The 21,572-nt window shown below is 34.8% G+C and overlaps 3 protein-coding genes across 4 annotated transcripts in view; 2 read left to right on the top strand and 1 right to left on the bottom strand.

Moving 5' to 3' along the window:
* The window catches only part of LOC106878413 (something about silencing protein 10), a 67,510-nt gene that overhangs the window by 11,386 nt on the left and 34,552 nt on the right, over nt 1-21,572 (bottom strand). The window contains exons 1-2 of one of the 2 annotated variants that reach the window (XM_089363797.1): nt 2,346-2,394; nt 1,180-1,300 (exon numbers count right to left, since the gene is read on the bottom strand). In XM_089363797.1, coding sequence (XP_089219923.1) covers nt 1,180-1,300; nt 2,346-2,353 — 129 coding nt within the window. In that variant the 5' untranslated portion in view covers nt 2,354-2,394. Of the gene's footprint in view, nt 1-1,179; nt 1,301-2,345; nt 2,395-21,572 lie in introns of those variants that run through there. The other variant, XM_089363796.1, reaches the window with a different exon arrangement.
* LOC149132516 (uncharacterized) lies at nt 8,039-17,192 on the top strand. Its single transcript, XM_089363795.1, has 2 exons — nt 8,039-8,140; nt 11,184-17,192. Exon 2 carries the CDS (start codon nt 11,302-11,304, stop codon nt 17,170-17,172), a length of 5,871 nt encoding a protein of 1,956 aa, XP_089219921.1. The 5' UTR covers nt 8,039-8,140; nt 11,184-11,301; the 3' UTR covers nt 17,173-17,192.
* The window catches only part of LOC106878429 (uncharacterized), a 26,914-nt gene continuing 24,921 nt past the window's right edge, over nt 19,580-21,572 (top strand). Inside the window, exon 1 of the mRNA XM_014927641.3 lies at nt 19,580-20,251. Within this exon, the coding sequence (XP_014783127.2) occupies nt 19,908-20,251 (344 nt within the window). The 5' untranslated portion in view covers nt 19,580-19,907. The remainder of the gene's footprint in view (nt 20,252-21,572) is intronic.

Below are 21,572 nucleotides of genomic sequence, written 5' to 3'. Positions count from 1 at the left end.
ACATCAGAAATTTTCCTTCATCTTCTTAATTTCATTTCACGTCAACTATCTCAATATGTCCAAAATATTTGTTAACCCACCACCCATCACGCCAGCCTGGTAATGAAGTCTTGTAATTTTCATGAAGAATGTCCAAAGTACAACCGTTGGTTATGATTGTGCTGTGGCCCAAATGTCCTCCCTTTCCTACAATCAATAACAGATTATAACAACACTAGTCGTAGTCAGTTCTGTTATCCTTGAACTGCTTGAAAGGAAAAGTTTCTATACCTGGAAGGAATAAAAACCATTTTTACCTCAAAAGTGCAGGTTCCTTAACAGAGGTTTGGAAATTACTAAAGACCTGAGAGACTATGCTCTTAAACATGATGAGTAGATCACAGCCCCTTAAAACTGAACCAACAATCTTAAACACTGGTGGGTCTAAACCAACAATGAGCCAACATGGTTACTTGACTTGCTAGAAATAGAAGTGAAATTTCAATCCAATCACTCCATATAATCCTAAAAGAGCAAGACTGTGTTGGTTGTGTCATGTGTTGGTCACAATTAAATAGATTAGATTATTTACAGGAACTAGTAGGGCTCAGATCACTACAGGAACTGGTAGCAACTCAGGTGTGGCTTTCATCTAAACAGATTGGACGATAAGAATTGGTTGCATCAACAATGCACTACACAAGACTATTCAGAACTTGATTGTATTTTTATATTCCAATAGAGTTGTGGTGAGCAAAAAATCAAATAAGTACAGTATCGCCTGACTGGCCTTCGTAGGATTTTCGAGCGAGATTGTTGCCAGTGCCCCTGGACTGGTTCTTGTGCGGGTGGCACATAAAATACACCATTTTGAGCGTGGCCGTTGCCAGTACCGCCTGACTGGCCTTCGTGCAGGTGACACGTAAAAGCACCCACTACACTCTCTGAGTGGTTGGCGTTAGGAAGGGCATCCAGCTGTAGAAACTCTGCCAAATCAGATTGGAGCCTGGTGTTGCCATCCGGTTTCACCAGTCCTCAGTCAAATCGTCCAACCCATGCTAGCATGGAAAGCGGACGTTAAACGATGATGATGATGATATTCTTACTCTATAGAAACAACAAAAGCAGCTAATAAACAACCTAATGAAGGATAGAATTGGGATGGTGGGGGGGGACACAATAAAAAGAAATAGAGCCTACTTTATCTTTGTTGGCATGGAAATCATCGATGTCGTCATAGAAATATTCATGATTCTCTGGGTTAGGGTCCTCGTTGTCAGAGTCCTTACTCTGACCAGGTTTTATAAACTGTTGGCGTTTTCTGGAATAAAAAAAAAAAAAAAGCAAATGTGGAAAATGTAATTTGGAAGCGATGGGTAATGTATTAAAAACATCCTGGATTTTCTTATTTTCTTGAAATACCGAAATGAAAACAAAATATAGTTTACTACAGAGATGGCACTACAGTGGTTACAAATATAGGAAGTCTATCATTTCTGCAGGAATATAAAGTAAAAGGAAATTTGGCGATCCTTCGGTATTGGTGTACAGAGTTTGGGTATAAGGCGGCGTCATTCATCCTGTATTTCTGCTCAGCATTTTTAGCTGTCGTGAGGAAAGGTTGTGTGGGTGAACGATGTCGTGTACCAATAGCGAAGGGTTGCTGGAAATTTTGAAGGGAGGTTTGGATTTATATCACTTTGAAGAGGAAGTTTGTATCATAGAATCAATGATGGTCTCAGGTGGTTTGGAATCAAAAAGATGAAGACAAACCTAATAGATAGATGGGAAAGTTGGGGTCAAAGTTGGTTATTACGTACATAAAAAACACCTTCGGGGAAAAACGGAAGGAACCACTATAGAACGATGATTATGTCACTTTAATTAGACTTAGTAATCAGATTCCCTCATTGGCTCATAAAGTATTAATACCAAAAAAAAATGTAATTAACTCAGTTTAATAAGCTTTAGCAGTTATGAAAATGATTTATCTGTAAATTGGGCGAATGCTGTACGTCGTTTCCATGTGGTCGCTTGTTTAGCACCGGAGAGCGTTGTTTATATACATATTCGACATCTTTACGTTTGTGTGTATATGTATTTAGATGATGGCACTCAACTAGACTATTCGTGTTTATTACATATACACCTACATACATACAAGCACGCAAAAGTTATATCTTTTGCGTGCTTGTATGTAGGGAAATATTTAAAGAGGATCTAGAGAAACACATGATGCGTAAATAAACAATGAAAAGCAGTGAAGATTATGGTTTTAGTGAAGGTTAAATTTTGATTACAAATATAATATTTAAACCTCATGCTGTTCAATAATTTGGGGAGAAACCAAAATTCCAAAACCTTACTTTTTCATTTTGTCAACACGTGCGTGATGTCTTGATATAAATTTCCTCTAAAGAAATAAAAATATTCTCTTTAGTTTCGTAAAAATATTTAGAAGTATTCGTATAGAATACAGTCGGGAATTCTCTAGTCGCCCCCAAAATTATTTCTTTGGATGAGTATGTTTTTGTCATAAACCAGTTTAAAGAAGGCTTTTATTCAAACTTTATTTCAAATCTGTTAATCACTGCTGTCCAACGATTAAGACGCATTGTTTTTATATTAAGTAAAGACAGTATCTATCTATCAACGTCATTTGACACTAAGCCGCATTTTCGTTCTTAATACAAAATAAGATTTCTGTATTTTTGTCTATTATTTACTATTGTAGAGAGATCCGAATTATTTATTTGTTAAATATTCTTACCAACAAGTTTTATTTTTTTGTTTTATTTCTTTTTCTTGTCCACAGAATAAAAAAGTGAAGAAGCGTCTTTTGTATCAGAATGCGTTTAGGCCTTTTCTAGCATTTATTTAATTATTCATGTATTATTTAATGTTTTCAATTTTTCAGTATAAACACCATGACCATGCTGGAGCATCACCAGTATCATAAGCTTGGTCGGCATGCCATCCATCCTCTACAAAAACCATGCTCACATTACATCACAACACCCAGACAGAAGTTTGTCACCTCCACTGACCCTGCTCTCTTTAACATCATGCCATGACACATTAGGAGAAGAAAAAGAAACAAAACAACGGTTATGGTATTGAAATGGTTCCTGGGTGAATATCTCCAACAAATTTCAGTTGAACCCTAAACACCCAGATATAACACTGCAAACAATAACTCTTTACCCGAATGGGTTAGGGTGCCCACAGAATTACTGTAATGGGAAACATCATTAAATGTCGTTTCCAAGTGGTTTCTATGAAGTTAACCATGGACTTGTGTAGTTCTAGCTGAAACTTTTCTATGTATCTAAGTATATAAGTACACATACATTAATACATACACACACACTATCAGTCTATACTATATTGTTGTGTATTGTTGCTCTTCAAATTTGACAATCCTCAATGTTTATTGCATGCAAAGGCTTTGTGTATTGTTTTTGTTTTGCTGTACAATACCTTATTCTTTACTTTCTCTCTCTCACTTTCTATCTCTCTCCCTATCTATCAATCTCCCCACCTCTCTCTCTCTCTCTCTTCAAATAATCACTCTGAAATCATTTGATCCTTGTTCTTCTTTTGATTTCGTTTCCACTCCCTCCCTCTCAACATCTAACAATCCACTTTTGAGTTACAATGGCTAAGCAACCTTTAAACAAAAATAAATATAATTGAAACCTCTTTGCAAACTGATAACACATTCATTTACAGATTCAGGGTCATCTGAAGGGTTTTCTATTTAAAACCCTTAGAAACTGTCGTTTTTCTAATGAATTTGCATTGTTCAGTATAAACTTCACTTTCTTCACTATGAAAGCAAATACTTACACCCCCACCACCACCACCAACAACAACAACAACATTATCAACTTCATCATCATTATAATCATTGTTAATTATTTTTACATATTGTTGATTAAAAATAAATTTATGTATTTTATATATTCTTTCATCTTCTGTCCATTGTTTAAAGAAGTGAAGCCTTTGGGTATATTTTTTTACTTATAAGAAAGTATTCTTGGATTTCCTGGGATATATATCCATTATATATATATATATATAGGGGGGGAGGGAATTCACAGAAAAACAAAAGACGAAGACAGGTGGTGTAGAAAACAAACAGATGTTTTAGTATAACGCTCGGGAATTGAAAAAGTCTTTAATGTTTCGAGCCTATGCTCTTCCACAGAAAGAAACAAGGAGAGAAATGTGTGTAGTGGTTAGCGATCTATCATGGCGAATATACATACATAAATATATAAATAAATATATATATATATATATATATATATATATATATATATATATATATACTCTTTTACTCGTTTCAGTCTTTTGACTGTGGCCATGCTGGAGCACCGCCTTTAGTCGAGCAAATCGACCCCAGGACTTATTCTTTGGAAGCCTAGTACTTATTCTTTCGGTCTCTTTTGCCGAACCGCGCTAAGTTACAGGGACATAAACACACCAGCATCGGTTGTCAAGCGATGTTGGGGGGACAAACACAGACATACAAACACATACACACATACATATATATATACATATATACGACAGGCTTCTTTCAGTTTCCGTCTACCAAATCCACTCACAAGGCATTGGTCGGCCCGAGGCTATAGTAGAAGACACTTGCCCAAGATGCCACGCAGTGGGACTGAACCCGGGACCATGTGGTTGGTAAGCAAGCTACTTACCACACAGCCACTCCTACGCCTATATATATATATATATATAATATATATCTGTAAAAATATGTGACAATTATTCGGTAGCCATGATAAAACTCCAAGTTTCGGATGCTGGGACGGAAACCCATGCCGCCATCTCTTCAGTTACCCGGCCATTAAGCCGTCAGTAAAAAAATGCAGAAGACCCAACTGTGGGATATGCGTCAATTTAATTCAGGGATCAAAGTTCTCCTTCAACATTTTACAGTGAAAAGCAGCTTCACATGTGCTTCAGAGAACCTGATATACACACTAACAAATATTGAAAATACTACATTCAAAAGCACAGTCCCAAACACTACTATAATCCACAACAAGCCATTTTCAGGTCACTTGACCACTTAACATCCTACTACTATCATACCACGCCCGCATTCTTCTTTTTCTTCTTCCCTGCCAAGAATTCACAATGACTTCAAACCCACAAAAGTAAACAAGAGAGACAGAGACAAGCAGAAACAAGGAAAATGCCCCTTGTATTTGAATACTATGCAAATACTCTTTTAAAAAACTTTTCTTTTAATTTTTCCACGTCGTACATACATACATATATATATATATATATATATATATATATATATGTTATGTGTTTGTGTGTCTGTGTTTGTCCCACTACCATTGCTTGACAACCGATGTTGGTGTGTTTACAACCCCCGTAACTTAGCGATTTGGCAAAAGAGACCAATATAATTAGTACTAGGTGGCATGTAAAAGGTACTATCCGAATGCGGTCGTTGCCAGGTCCACCGACATGCGAGTTCCATTCCTGCCTCTACCGATTATATTCGTAGTCTCGTTGTTAGTGTCGATTTGGGGGCACCAGTCTCAAGGGTTTTATTTCAGAAAATAGACCCTATACATATTCAGTCAGTCCCTTGTACTCAAATACAAGCCAAACCAAGACACATATTTTTCAGAAGTCTTTATCAAGAAATATGTAATACATTCATACAACTATTGTTTCTAGCAAACTTTATGTATTAAACATTTGTCTGTAACTACTTTTGGTTGTTGTATTAAATAAGTACCAGTTACACACTGGAGCCCCTGTAATCGACTTAATCTCTTTATCTGTCTTTGTTTGTCCACTCTATGTTTAAGCCCCTGTGGGCAATAAAGAAATAGAAAAAAAATAAATGGTAATAAATGAAGATAATTGTGATGATGACAGCGATGGTGATGATGGCAATTATTATGATGGTGGTGAGAATATTTGCATTTTGGTGACCAATGAGTAAACAAAACACTTGAGTGATTGAGTAACTTTAAATGAATGCTTTATCAGTTGCAAACAACTGAAATTGTTTCAAAATGGATTCTTAGATCTTCAGAGGGAGGAAGTGAAAATCAAATCAAAATAACAGGAGTGTCTTTGTGATGAGGATCTTGCTTCCCAGCCACATGGTTCTGGGTTCAGTCCCACAATGTGACACCTTAAGATCTGTAAAATTTGAATGAAATTGGTTGCGTAGTTCTCGAGTTTTAGGGATTCACACACACACACACACACAGACAGACACACATTCTCATTTTTATATATATAGATACATATATATGTATATATATATATATATATACATACATACATACATACATACATATATATATATATAGAGAGAGAGAGAGAGAGACATATTTATATATAGACATATTTATATAATCGTTTAACCTTTTGTTTGTTTCAGTCATTTCACTGAGGCCATGTGTGTGTGTGTTTATGAGAAGGTAGTGTTTTATTTCAGGAAAATCTTATTATGTCTAACAAGCTTTGATACTGTGTAAAGTTCTCTTTAATTGGCCGATACTCTTTTACTCGTTTCAATAATTTGACTGCGGCCATGCTGGAGCACAACTTTTAGTTGAGCAAAGTGACCCCAGGACTTCTTCTTGGTAAGGCTAGTACTTACTGTATCGGTCCCTTTTGCAGAACAGCTAAGTTATGGGGATGTAAAAGCACAAGCATTGGTTGTGAAGTGATGTTGGTTGCGGGGAAGGGGGTCAAACACACACACACACACATATATATATATATATATATATATATATATATATATATATATATATATATATATATATATATATATCTATATATATATATATATATATATATATATATCATCATCATCATCATCGTTTAACGTCCGCTTTCCATGCTAGCATGGGTTGGACGATTTGACTGAGGACTGGTGAAACCGGATGGCAACACCAGGCTCCAGTCTAATTTGGCAGAGTTTCTACAACTGGATGCCCTTCCTAACGCCAACCACTCAGAGAGTGTAGTGGGTGCTTTTACGTGTCACCCGCACGAAAACGGCCACGCTCGAAATGGTGTCTTTTATGTGCCACCCGCACAAGCCAGTCCAGGGGCACTGGCAACGATCTCGCTCGAAAATCCTACGGGAGCCAGTCAGGCGGTACTGGCAACGGCCACGCTCAAAATGGTGCATCTCATGTGCCACCCGCACAAGAACCAGTCCAGGGGCACTGGCAACAATCTTACTTGGCTTGCCGGGTCTTCTCACGCACAGCACATTTCCAAAGGTATATATATATATATATATAGTCTGTCATACCGGCCATGATGAAATACCACAAGGTATAGAAAATACGTATTCGCCTTTATATATTTATATATTTCATCCTTTATATTGAACACTCAATATTTCATATATTCAATAAGACATATTCCATATATTCAATAAGACATTCAATACTTCATTTCATTGTACCATCCATCTTTTTTTATATTATATATTATATATTCCATATTCTATATCCCACATAAATTTTACAAGAATATAAATAAAAAACATAAAAAACAGAGTTGGAACTCTTTTAAATAAAATAATATATATATATATATATATACACATGATGGGTTTCTTTCAGTTTCCGTCTACCAAATCTACTCACAAAGTTTTGGCCGGCCCGAAACTTTAGTACAAGTCACTTGCCCAAGATGCCATGCAGTGGAACTGAACTTGGAAACATATGGTTGGAAAGCAAGCTACTTACCACACAGCCACTCCTGTGCCAATACATATATACGTGTGTGTGTGTGTGTGTGTGTGTGTATTCACACACAGACATTTATGTATAAATATGTATATATACATATATATATATATATTCACACACACATATACACACCGACATTTATGTATAAATGTGTATATCTATATATCTATATCTATATATATATATATATATACACACACATACATATAGATGTATACACACATATATTTATATATACACACATGAGGAGGCAATGCCTACTACTCACTGATATATTATAAGTATCCTCTTAACTGTTGCCATATTTTCATTGCTATTCGAGCGAAGCAGACTCACAGAATATTTCTGAGATAGAAAGACTTCAAGCCGAAATCAAGACCCAATAACTGACTCTGGTAAATAATATTCTTCTGATATTTATTTATTTAACACACAATTTACCAACACATTTACGTTGCTAAACATTCATTAGACTTATTTCAAACAGAAAAAAATTGTTATATATAGTTTTATTTTCACACACCATTTTATAGACTAGACATTGTTTAAACATTTTACAGTGTTACATCACAAGTAAAACATTTCATTTCCAGAATATAATATAAAGTATAGTTGTGTTATAACTATGTCAAAACTGTTTGATGGATGTGTTCATCTAAGGATACATCATTTTAAGTAGTTTACAGTAGATTTCTAAGTCTCAAGTGAAATTTAAAATTTGTAAATTAATTTTATGGCAGATAAATTGATTGTCCTTTGTAAACTTATTTTTTTAAAAGCTTAGTCGAGGGAGAAGGGCCTTGTATATGACCCTGTTTTTTTTCCAGGGTCTTCAACAGTGGTGAGTTGGAGAAAGACATTCTCAAAACAGGAAGCCTAATGTGGATGCACACAAAAGAGAAATCCTCTGCTAAAAGCAGCTCAGGGGCCAGCTGATGGTGTGAAATTAGGTGATAGATTAAAGTCTGCAACCCAGGATGGCCACAATGGGATTGGAACTCAGATCACAAAGAACCACAATACATACTGCAAGGCATCTTGTCCAGAATTTTATTCTATAAGACCATCACTTCAAACTAGTATTTAAATTATTGACCCCTGCATAATAAAAGTCAAAGTTGACCTTGCCAGAATTTGAACCCAGAACACAAAGTGTCAGTATAAATACCATTCTAATGACTCCACTTTCTCTGTTTTCCTCACTGTTTACACGAACGTTTTCTTTTCGGACAAAACCTTTTGTAACCTTCGTCCTGTCTTTGTCCTTACATGTTTTTAATTTATATTAGCCCTTGTGGCCAATAAAACCAGAATTAATTATAATTATCATTAGTATGTGGGTGGTGAGTTGGCAGAATCGTTAGCACGCCAGACAAAATCCTATTTGTTTGTCTTTACGTTCAGAGTTTAAAATTTGCCAACTTACCTTCTCCCCTGAACTTGCTGGCCTTGTACTAAAATTTGAAACCATTATTATTATTATCATTATTGTTGTTGTTATTATTATCATTATTATGACTTATCTGCTGCTACATTCTGAGTTCAAATTCCACCAAGGTCGACTGCCTTTCATCCTTTTGGGGTCAATTCAATAAGTACCAGTTACGCACTGGAGTCGATGTTATCGACTAGTCCCCTCTTGCCAAATTTCAAGCCTTCTTCCTATAGTAAGAAAGGGCTACTACTACTACTACTACTACTACTACTACTACTGTGATGAGCTAACAAAATTGTGAGGCAAAATGATAACATCAACATGGAAAGTGGGGGTAAAATGATGATGATCATACATACATACGGACGTATGGATGTATAAATATATATATGTGCATCTTTGTGTATATATTATACATATTCTTTCATATATATGTATGTATGTGTATATAAATACATATACAATTAGATTAAAGTCTAATATAAATTATTATGAGAGTTTTTGTAGGTTTTTCTTCCCCAAAATAAACCAAGTAGAATGGCACAAGTGAAACATAAACATTAATTCCAATTTAATTTTACAGTTGAAATATTTGCAATTATCTGGTTTTGTCTTTATAAACTTTGTTGTCAACAACAACAGCAATAACAACAACATAGCCTTATCCAGCTTTTTCCAAAAATATGTTGTTGTTTAGTCCATGTATATTCAAAGAGCTGACATCCTGAAGAAGGTTGCTTTTACTTTTCATTCCTCCTGGGGTCAATAGAGTAACAGTCACCTGCCAAACCCCTTTTTCATACAAACACATCTTTCTCATTGCTACCCAAACATTGTCCCTTATATTGAATATAATTTAGATGAACCTACCTTTCATTAATTAGGCTTATTCATTAACCAATCTTTATTATCTCAATCAGGAACAAATAATAACGATCCTCTCACCATGTTGTGTATCAGTGTGATTATATGAAAGCCCATCTTTTGATAAGCTTTCCAAGTTAATCAATGTTGTGTATGGTAATTGTGTGGATTATATTGAAATGTCGAGAGATTTACAGCATTTGTCAGGTTAAGAACAGTTTCATTTCCAGCTTTACTGATATCTCTTAATCCAGGTAAATATGGTGGAAACCAAGCCAACCATGACTGTCACATCATTTGCAATGCATATAATTATTATTCCTGATTTGTAGGAACATGGTATTTCATTATGCAACCATAAATTACTGCAAAATATATTAAATCGTTTTATAAGTCAACACCACATTCTACTTCGTTAGCAGTTCTTTTCATATTATTCTATAAAAATTCTATAGAGATTATAGCTGGCTCTGATTTTTTGCTAAAACGTTTCGTATCGAGACATCAGATGTAAACAATGAGAACAAACAACAGATGTTTTTGTCTTTGATCTCATGGTTTCCATCTGACATTTCAATATGAAACGTTGTAGCAGGAAATCAGTCCTGGCTATAATTTCCATTGAATATCTGTAGAAATAACCTCAACAAAATACTTATATTCTGTCTTACTACAAAACTTTTCTTCATCACTTATATTTAGTCAATAAAGATAATGGTGTAAGTCGGGAAGCTGGCAGAAACGTTAGCACACCGGACGAAATGCTTAGCGGTATTTCGTCTGTCTTTACGTTCTGAGTTCAAATTCTGCTGAGGTCGACTTTGCCTTTCATACTTTTGGGGTCGATAAATTAAGTACCAGTTGCGTACCGGGGTCCATCTAATCGACTGGGCCCCCTCCCCCAAAATTTGGGGCCTTGTACCTAGAATAGAAAATAATAAAGATAATGGTGTATTTATATCTTCAATGATTATACCATTGAAAATAATTTAAATGTTTAACTTAACTGTCAAATAAAAGATTTGTTTAATATATTTAATGAAATGTGTGTTTTCTTTGAAATTGTTTGAATGAATCAAGTAAATATTATTTTATCAAAAACTTTTCACAAAACTAATAAAGTTTTCATTTTATTTCAGCTTTGCTGTAAAAAATTAGTGAATTGTGACAAGATAAATTGTATTCCAAAGGAAGAAAACAAAATCAAGAGAAAAGAATATATTTAACAGAAAAAGATAATAATTTTATATTCATAAAATGGAGAAGATTAATGAAGAAAACAAAATTTTGGGTCTCATTCCTGTCATAGTCTGTGATACAACATCAATTTATAAGGAAACTGCACCATTTCCTCCCCAAATATTATATACACAAAACACAAAGAAAACAGAAGAACAGGAAACAAAAGACACAAAGAAATCTGAAGAATGGGAAATGTCCATGTTACCAAATTTTCTTCATATTGTGACATGTTACCGAACAATAATCAAAACAGACCACATCAATATGTTTATAGATTATGTAAAAGTTGAATGTAATCACATGGACTCCATGGGTTTAGATGGATCTTGTATTTTACGTAAAATCAAACGTAAAATGCAAAGATTTCTGGAATTTACAAAACAAAATAATGATTTTGTTCACCAAAACCTTGATTGGTTTCAACAAAGACTCTCTGACATTTATGTCACCTGTAACCCATACAAACACAAGACCACTGAACCACCAAAAGTAACCACAAAATTTCGGCCTCTTTGCCCAGTTGTGACCAGAGAAACAAAGATTGAGGAATCTGGAGAAGAATTTGACAAAAGCACAATATCCAATATTATAGCAATACAGGAGGGAGTACTAACATATTCCCGCCATTGTATGACAATATGTTGTGTGACAAGAGACGGTGACAGAAATGATGTTCATTGTCCATCTTCTGTCACCAGTTTCACCAGAATCGGTGAAGACATGGTTCTAGCAACCCTCCCCTTCCAAAAAATCATTCTTATTATCAGCCCCACAACTTTCAAGATTAAAAGGATAGAGTTGGGGTTACATATGGTGAGTTACTTGGAACATTCTACACTTATAGGTATAGAAATGTTTGGTAAAATTGTTTACCAAATGGATTGGGAAGAGAATATAATTAAGCACCAATTCATTACCAAAGAAACACCTACAGATATTGCTGTAGGAGTCCACAACATACTTTTAATTACATTTTCCAGCATTAACAGAATAATCTGTTATAATATGGATGGCCAACAGTTATGGGAGGTAGAGACCCATTCTCTGCACATCCCAAGTAAAATCTCTCTGTACCAAAGCTATTTCTATATCCTCCAGGGACAAATTATTTACAGGATTTCAGCTAAAGGTGGTGTGACAAAGAGGGATATTGGCAGGAAATGCTGCTCTATTTCTGTTGGTAAAGATGCCATTTTGGTGACAGATTATTTTGGCAAACCATATGCCATTCAAATAAATAAAGACATTTGGCCCAAACTGTCATACAACCACCAGCTACATACCCCCAGTTTGAAAGACAATATTTATATTGAGGATTGTTACATTACAAATATTCTACCTATGTCTACATCTTCTATATTAATAATTTACGAAAACAAGAAAGCTAAATTATTCACTGATAATGAGAAAATAGTTAGCCAAAATAATTTGGTTTTCCTTGAGCTTCCTTCTTTCTGTTGTAGAATAAACGCAAACAGATTCCTGATATTTTATCGTGAAATGAAAGGATTTCAGTTTATCACCTGTCCTGAACTAAGAACAGGCCCTTTAATAAAGGTCCAAATTGATTACAGGAAAATATGTCATATTGTATCAAATAAGTGTTTAGCTGTGACCACCACTGAAAACAAAAATGAGGTCCATATCCTATTGATCAACGAAGATAGAGTTGACATTACAGAAAGAATTTCTCTGGAACATTATATTGTCACCATTGCTGCAACTCCAATTAATTTTGTAGTCATAGATGGAAGCGAAAATAAAATGGTATTTTATTCCACATGTGGTAAAGAACTTTTTCAAAAATACCTTCCATTCTATGGCTACCCTCATCACATCTACTCTGATAATGTTTATTTTTATGTCCTCTTCAAGAGACACTCTATTCTGATATGTTATGATATATATGGAAAAATGAAATGGCAGTGGGAACTGCCTTTCCCTGTTCATCCTCACATTGCTGTTTTCCAAGGAACTGTTTATGTACCAGACACTCAAATCAACAGGGTCCTTCTTTACAAGTATCAAGACCAGTCGTCTGGCTGTTGTTTGCACACGAAAAACCCTTATATCAGAAATCTAAATATACGACTCAAAGAAAAGGAGAATGACAAAAAACTTGTCATTGGCGAAATATGTAATCTGGAGAATGGGCAGGTGGTGGTGTCCGACATCAACCATGATTGCTTGTTATACATTTCTAATGAAGGAGACATTGTGTCGAGATTATCTCTGCCATCTACAGCTACAGATATATGTCGATGGGATTCTAATCAAATAGGTGTCACATTACCCCTACAGAAACAATTAAGGGTCATTGGAAACCCATCAAAGACAGTGAGAAGTGTATCATTAAGGCAGCCTTATGTACGGGTGTGTAAGATGGATGAAGGTGAAATTATTTGTTATTGCGATAAACCATCACATTTAGATATTTTAGCCATTAAGAAAAATTATAAACAAGTTGAAAGAATTCATAGAATTAATATCCCTTTTTTTGTGAAATCATTATCAATAGAAAAGGAAACACAAAAGCTATTAATTGTTACTAGGGGAAAAGCATTTCAGTACAACACTAGAATAGGTGGTGGTAGTCATGGCAGCAGTCAGACGGTCCCCAGTGTTTTAATGTCCCATGTGAAATGTCCCCCCAATCTCTCTGGTGTATCTATTGACCAAATGTTTGTTACTAGTGGAAAAGCATTTCAGTACAACACTAGAATAGGTGGTGGTGGTCATGGTGGTCATGGCAGTGCACGTCGTCAGAGTAGTGGCAGTGATGGTAGTATTAGTAGTATTGAGATGGTGTCCAGTGATTCAGAGTTCGAAACAGAAGCTTTCTTCAAGCACATTAGTGGTGGTGGTCATGGTGGTCATGGCAGTGCACGTCGTCAGAGTAATGGCAGTGATGGTAGTATTAGTAGTTATGATGGTAGTATTAGTAGTATTGAGATGATGTCCAATGATTCAGAGTCCAAAACAAAAGCTTTCTTCAAGTACATTAGTGGTGGTGGTCATGGCAACTGTCAGATGGTCCCCAGTGTTTTAATGTCCCATGTGAAACATCCCCATAATCTCTACGGTGGATCTATTGACCAAACATTTGTTTATCTGATAGACAACAGCCGTATGTTTGCTATAAATGATCATAATTTGTTAGTTAATGATCTCGTTACAAACAATCAATTTAATTATTATATCGACCTGGTAGATGTATTTTCTAGAAACATTTCTGTCAGTGAAATGTTGTCTTCGGCTTTATATCTACAGGATTTGACAGTTTCTGATAAAGCCAGACCTATTCCTTTCCCTCAACATTTGGGAGACGAAAGACCAGTGGAGATTGATCATTTGGTTATTAGTGAAAATAATCTGATTGCAGGATGGGACAAGGAGAATGGAAAGATTAAGATATTCACATTGGATGGTCAACTTTTGGATTCAATCAAATTGAATGTTTATCACTATATTAAAATGTATCGATGGCAGTCAAACACACTGGTCATTACGAATTGGGATTATTCTGGTAATAAATACCAGCTGTTGACATTAAAAGTGGAATTTCCATTGTCGTTGGTAATTTACCAAACAAGAAATAAATATGATTGTATGGCTCCTTTATCAAACAATCAACTGGTTTGTAATAAATGGGGAGATGGATGGAGTTTGTATTTTGCTGATATTGATGAAATACATTCGAGTGTGAAGGAAATAAAACAAATAGACATACCTGAACCATTAATAACGAGAGACAGAGATGGAAATTATTATCATAATGACATCAAGGATATTAAAGTTACTGCTGAAGATGTCATCATTGTCTTAAATGAAAGATTCATCATTTTCTTCAACAGTGATGGTCATTATTTACATTCAGTTAGACACTACATGGAGTATTTTGATTTTAGTGGTGACAAGATGACAATTGATGACAGTTTTTTGTACATTTATGGTGGGTGGGAGAAATGTTTAGGTTCATCTGGATATAAAAACATTTTGTGTTTGACCCAGAATGGGGAATACAACAGAATATTTTTAAATGGAAGAATTTATAAAGCTGAAGTAAATTTCTTCAGTATAAAGTGTAAAGGACCAAGGTTTGTTGGAATCCCCAGGAAGAGAAGGAATGAATTGTATGTTGAAGGGTTGTTTATGGTGAATCGAGAAAGCTTCCCGGTTGCTCGTTTGCAAACAGACGAATTTCCTGTTCAAGTAAAAGATTTTGATATTTCTGATGAAGGAAAGACAGTTGTGTGTGAAAAAGCCAATAATGGAAATGTTAAAATATTTGATAAAGACGGGGAGTTGCTATGTCACAGAAATGTTGCAAGTTTAGTTGGTGGTGTGTGTTTTACACAAGAAACACACATAATAGCCACGGTTCCTAAAAGAAAAGAAATATTTCAACTGAATGGAAAAGATTTGCAGAAATCTCAAGCTTGGACAAGTCTCATCCCTTATGGTGTAATATGGAGAAAAGTGGGGGGTATTTACTGGTGTGTACATATTGAATTGATTGAATGTCATTGCATAAAGATTGATGGGGACCAAGTGAACATTCTGGAATCTGTGTCGTTATTAAATCTTGATTCTGGTCTTCATTTCCCTTCCATTACATCTCAGACAAACAAGGAAATATTCAGTAATGAATTAATTAATAAATTGGAATACAAAGGAGGAGATGAAGATGGAGGAAGAAGAGGTAAATCAGGTGAAATAATTGGTAAAGGTAGATTAAAGGTGAGATGTGGTAATTACATAGCGGAGATTAGTAATTCAGGAATTGATGAAATATCAGTGAGGCGACTTCCACATAGAACAGCAATGGTCCCTCTTTCCATTCCTGCATTCGAGGAACCTGTTGATTATGATTTGTGGGACATTATGGACTGGAACAGTAAACTAATTAAGTTAAATGAGAATGTGAGTGTGTTGATGTTTCGAGAAAGTGTCATATTACTCAGAACAACAACAACAACAACAACAACAGTGGACATACTTCAACATGAACAACAAGAAGAAGCACCACTGGACATATGTCGGTGGACAGATGAATGTTTCATTGTTGCCTTTGGGAGAGAAATGAGGATCTTCGACAGGGATCTCTATCGTTTAAAAACCATCAGAACTGAGAAATACTACAACAGGATTTATAAATACAACGACAATCAACTCGTGTGTGGTGGTCATTATATTAGAGACATAACTCAAGTAGAGAGAGACGAGAAATACCGAAGAATATGGAAGAACAACAAGTATTACTATTGTTGCAAAGACCCCGACATCTTTGACTCTTATCATGTGGATGTGGTTGATATCAAAGATGGGAAATGTAAAGATGAAGTATGTAGGGGGGAGATGGGGAGAGATGGAAGACTGGAGGGAGATTCCGTGGTGGATGATGTGGGAGTCACATCTTTTGGTGATGTTGTTGTTATGAGGAGGGAGAGGAAGAAGGAGTCTGGAAAGTGGAATAATTTGTGTGTTGTGGAATTGTTCAGGGAAAAGTTGTTGGTGAGGAGGATAAGAATAGGAGGAAGAAAATTTTATGCTGTGGAATATTATATTCCAAGACCTCATTTAACCATAATTGGTGAATGTGTTTATATAACAGATATAAGAAACAATATTTACGAAATACCTCGACATATTGAAGAGGAAACATCCGAAGATAATGAAATCCTGATATCTGAAGATAATGAAATCCTGATATCAGAAGATAATGAAATCCTGATATCTGAAGATAATGCAAAATATTTACTCCTCAGGAATGATGATAATGAAGTCTTTGAAGTTCTTGGTTTTGATGTTTCAGAAAATTCTTTGATGGTTTTTGGAATTATTCCTGGACGTCAATCTTTTGCTTTCTTTCATTATGACAAATAAATATTTCCAGAAATATTAAACTGCAATCTTATTCTTTCTTCTTCTTATTATTATTGTAAATAGGAATCAAACCTGCATCGCATACATTGCATTCTACACACTAACAATTGGTGTTGCAACATTCCTCAACACACTTTGTTTGTGTGTGTATATTTATATACAGTATATGTACATGTGTTTATATATATATATATATATATACAAACGCATATTTAGGAATGTATGTATAGAAATAAGGGTATAAACATAAATATGAACTCACTTTTGAAGATATATATATACATAAAGAGGTACTCCAGCATGACCGCATTCAAGTGGGTAATTTTTCAGATTAACACGCACGATTTTCACCCCCGAAAATCAGATATTTTATGTGGAATGAAGTACCCTGACCTCCTAATATGCTGCAAATCCCTTATTTTGGTTTGGAAATGGGGGGATCTATATATATATATGTATGTGTGTGTGTGTGTGTGTGTGTATATATATATATATATATATATATATATATATACACACACACACGTGTGTGTATTTATGTATCTGTGTGTGTGTATATACATATATAAACACACACACATATATGTATATGTATATATGTTTATGTGTGTGTGTGTTTGTGTGTATATATGTATATATAGATGTATGTATGTATGTCACATGGTGGTAGTTGTCACCTTACCAATCCTACTATTCTGATATGAGTAATACTCAAAAATAAACATGCAGACAGCAGGTTTTAAACTCAGAATGTAAAGTGTCAAAAGAATACTTCAAAAGCACCTTTTGTTTTTTTTTTTTTGATGCTCTGACAATTCTAAGAATGAACTCAATACTCAAAATAGAGGCACCATCCTCGGTTGATAATCTGGATCTAGTTTGTTTCATTCACAAAATCAGCCCCCTTTAATTTTACACAGATTGTTTTCAATTTTGGCGTATCAATGCAGTTCTGAATTTTTATTATGCTCAACTAATTACTTTATCTTGCAAATTAAAGAACCTGATGTTATTTGGAATTAAGCACCTCCCCCTATTGGGAGTTTTACTTGTTTAATTTTTTAGTTATTTACTGTGTGCATGAACATCAAAACCCATTGTATCATCTAGTTTTTTTTTTTGTCTTTTAATGTCATTGTATGCCCTTTTATGTTTGTATATATTAGCCCTTGTGGCCAATAAAAGAATAAATTATTATTATTATTATTGTTATTATTATTATTATTATTATTATTATTATTATTATTATTATTATTATGTTTGTACTGATGACTTAGTGACATAGTTCTTGGGACAATATTCCAAATATTCCGAGCTTGCAGATATTTTTCTGAGTAACTTCACACTTGATTAAATAGTTTAACATACACAGCAGTGCTTCAGTGGTAGTAAGGCTTTCATTTTTATTTATTTATTTATTTATTGTTACAAATGTACATTCATGCTTGACTGAGTAACTTTTGAAACATACACCCACACTCACATATACACACACACATACATACATACATACATACATATATATATATATGAACATGCACATTCACATATATGGACAAAGACACTCACATAGATATATTCACACACACACACACATACACATACATGTACAGAGGCGAAAACTGAAGAAGGGTAAAATGATAGATGCGGGTGGTGATCATGGGAGTTGGTGGGGTGAAGGAGATGTGACGTCAGACATTATACACCCGTATTACTCACTAGTGCAGAGTGTAGTGACTACACCACCAGGTTGTCATTTAATATCGACACAAGCCAAGTCAAACAGGTATGGGTTATGTGATGGAAAATTTCTGAAAATGTGAAATAGCCAGAAACAGGGACAATTGTAGGAAGAAAAGGAATTGAGAAAAGGTTTTTTTTCTGTTTGTTTTGTTTTTGGTTGTTTGTTTGTTCGTTTTGGTCTGATTGTTTGTTCCCAGATGATTATGGTTAGCCACAGATTTTTTAATATTAACGCTATAGTCAGTCAATAGATTTCAATCATCTGCTTTGTACATTAAGCACGACTTGCTTGAAGTATTTTTATAAAGTTATGTAAAGAAATACACTTGTGCGTGTGTGCATTTGTGTAGGTATATATATATATATATATATTAATTATTAATTTTTCTATATGTGATAGTGGATTTTCATCGATGAGTTCTTGAAACTTGGTTATTTTCCCTAAAACTATATATTTTATATATATTTTATCTATAAAGCTCAATTTAATTTTAATCTTTTATAAATTGATTTTAATTGAGTTTTTACCTGTAATTTTGGATTTTATCCCTAATATTATTATTATTATATATATATATATATATATATATATATATATATATACACACACACACACACATTTATATATATTTTATACACACACATACATATACATACATTGTTTGTTTATAGTCAAATTGTATATAAAAACAATTTTACATTAAACTGAAGGGTTGCTCAATAGTTTTAAATAGAATGCATGTTTATTAAACCTTTACAAGAAGGTTAACAGTGACTTCGAAGCCTCAGCTTGCTTGCCTAACACACACACACACGCATGCACACACATATATAAATGTACAAAAGCGTGAGTGAATGCACTGTCAGTGCATATCCTTTCAAGCATGTATATATGTGTGTGTACATATAATATATTGTAGAATGTTAGTGGGGTGTGCGTGTGTGTGTATATATTACATTATTGCACATTGGTGATGTACATATAAGGTAAGATGGCAGAAAATACAGATGTACCATTTATGGAAACTAACCTTTATAAAGCAATTAAGAAAGGTAACCCAACTGAAGTATTTGTTACCCTCAATGAGTACTGCGTATATTCTGAGAGTATGACAGGAGCAGACCTAAACATCATGGACCCCTACACAGGAGGATCTTATCTGCACCTTATGATTGAAAATGCACACTTGTTTAAGGACCCGCCAACTGTGACAGTCATATACGGAATGGCTTGTATGGGCATCAACATTGATGCACAGGACTTTGAAGGAAATACATGTCTTCACAAAGTGATGGGAAAAGAAGGATCTTACCGAATTCTTGTGGCACTGATGAGGTGAGTACAAAAGCTAGACATTTCTTATTTCATTCTTCCTGCGACTACAAGAGATGTTGATATTTCTTAAAGACCTCACATATTTACTGTAAGTGCTTGTCGTGTCACCAGACATGATCTTTGAAATTGGTTGGGGTAAATTCCTGAAAATAACATCTTTTATTTCCTCTGCAGATCTTTCTTAACCCTTTGGCATTTAAACTGGCCAAACTATTCTGCCTGTTTTATGTTGAAACTGACCAAATTTGGCCCCTCACACTTACCCTACAATGTTATTCTAAAAACAGACAACCACATCATCGAAATCTCATAGCCATAAGATAACGCATGATTAATTTAAAGCAGTGGTCCTCAAAGTGGGTGGTACTGCCCCACTGGGAATGGTAGAAAGGTCCAGATGGGTGTTGAAGGAAAGTGGAGCAATAATGGGGTAGTCAAAAGGGGGTAATGAGTGTAAAAACAAAATGTGTTAATTAGGTTAAGTTTTATTTGTGAAAATGCAGTTGTAGCGGGAACATTTGGAAGGGGTAAACCCAAGAAAATGTGGGATGAAGTGGTGAGAAAGGATCTACTGACAAGACTCACAGAGGAGATGATAAGGGACCAAGACTCCTGGCAGTTTGCTGAGCTTGAAAAGACATGTCAAGTAAAAGCGTGCATGTCCTTGCATACAGGTTCATCCCCTGCATCTCTTTCCAGCTGAGTACCCTTCATCTTGCAGTTTCATAAGTGCTGGTACCACGTAAAAAGCACCCATGCTGGTGTTATGTAAAAGCACTCACTAAACTCTGTAAAGTGGTTGGCATTAGGAAGGGCATCTAGCTGTAAAAACTATAACAAAACAGACAACTGGAGCCTGAACAGCCCTTCAGCTGGTCAGCTCCTGTCAAACTGTCCAACCCATGCCAGCATGGAAAATGGTCGTTAGATGATGATGGTGATGGTGATGGTGAACACAATGTGAATAAATAAGCATTACATTTGACAGGATAATCTGAATGCTAAAGTGTTAAACAATAGCTGCAGACTGGGAGTAAAAAGGGGGCCTTTTTTTTTCTTTTTTAATCTCTGAATGAGAACAAAAAATTTCAAGAGAAGGATGTTAAGTATATCCAAGAGAACTTACTATTCTTAAACCTCCAGAACTGTAGAATAACATAGAATTTACTATTCTTAAACCTCAAAGAATTACAGAATAGAAATGAATTTATCGTTTCTAAAACTCAAAGAAACTATAGCATACAATGAATTTACCATTCTTAAACTTCATAAATTCATAGAAAAGCAATGAATTTACTATTCCTAAACCTTAAAGAATTAT

This window comes from Octopus bimaculoides, chromosome 15, assembly GCF_046866305.1.
Source record: "Octopus bimaculoides isolate indiv1 chromosome 15, ASM4686630v1, whole genome shotgun sequence".
Taxonomy (NCBI): Eukaryota; Metazoa; Mollusca; class Cephalopoda; order Octopoda; family Octopodidae; genus Octopus; species Octopus bimaculoides.
Note: the sequence above shows the minus strand (reverse complement) of the source record. Positions and strands in the feature narration are given on the sequence as shown.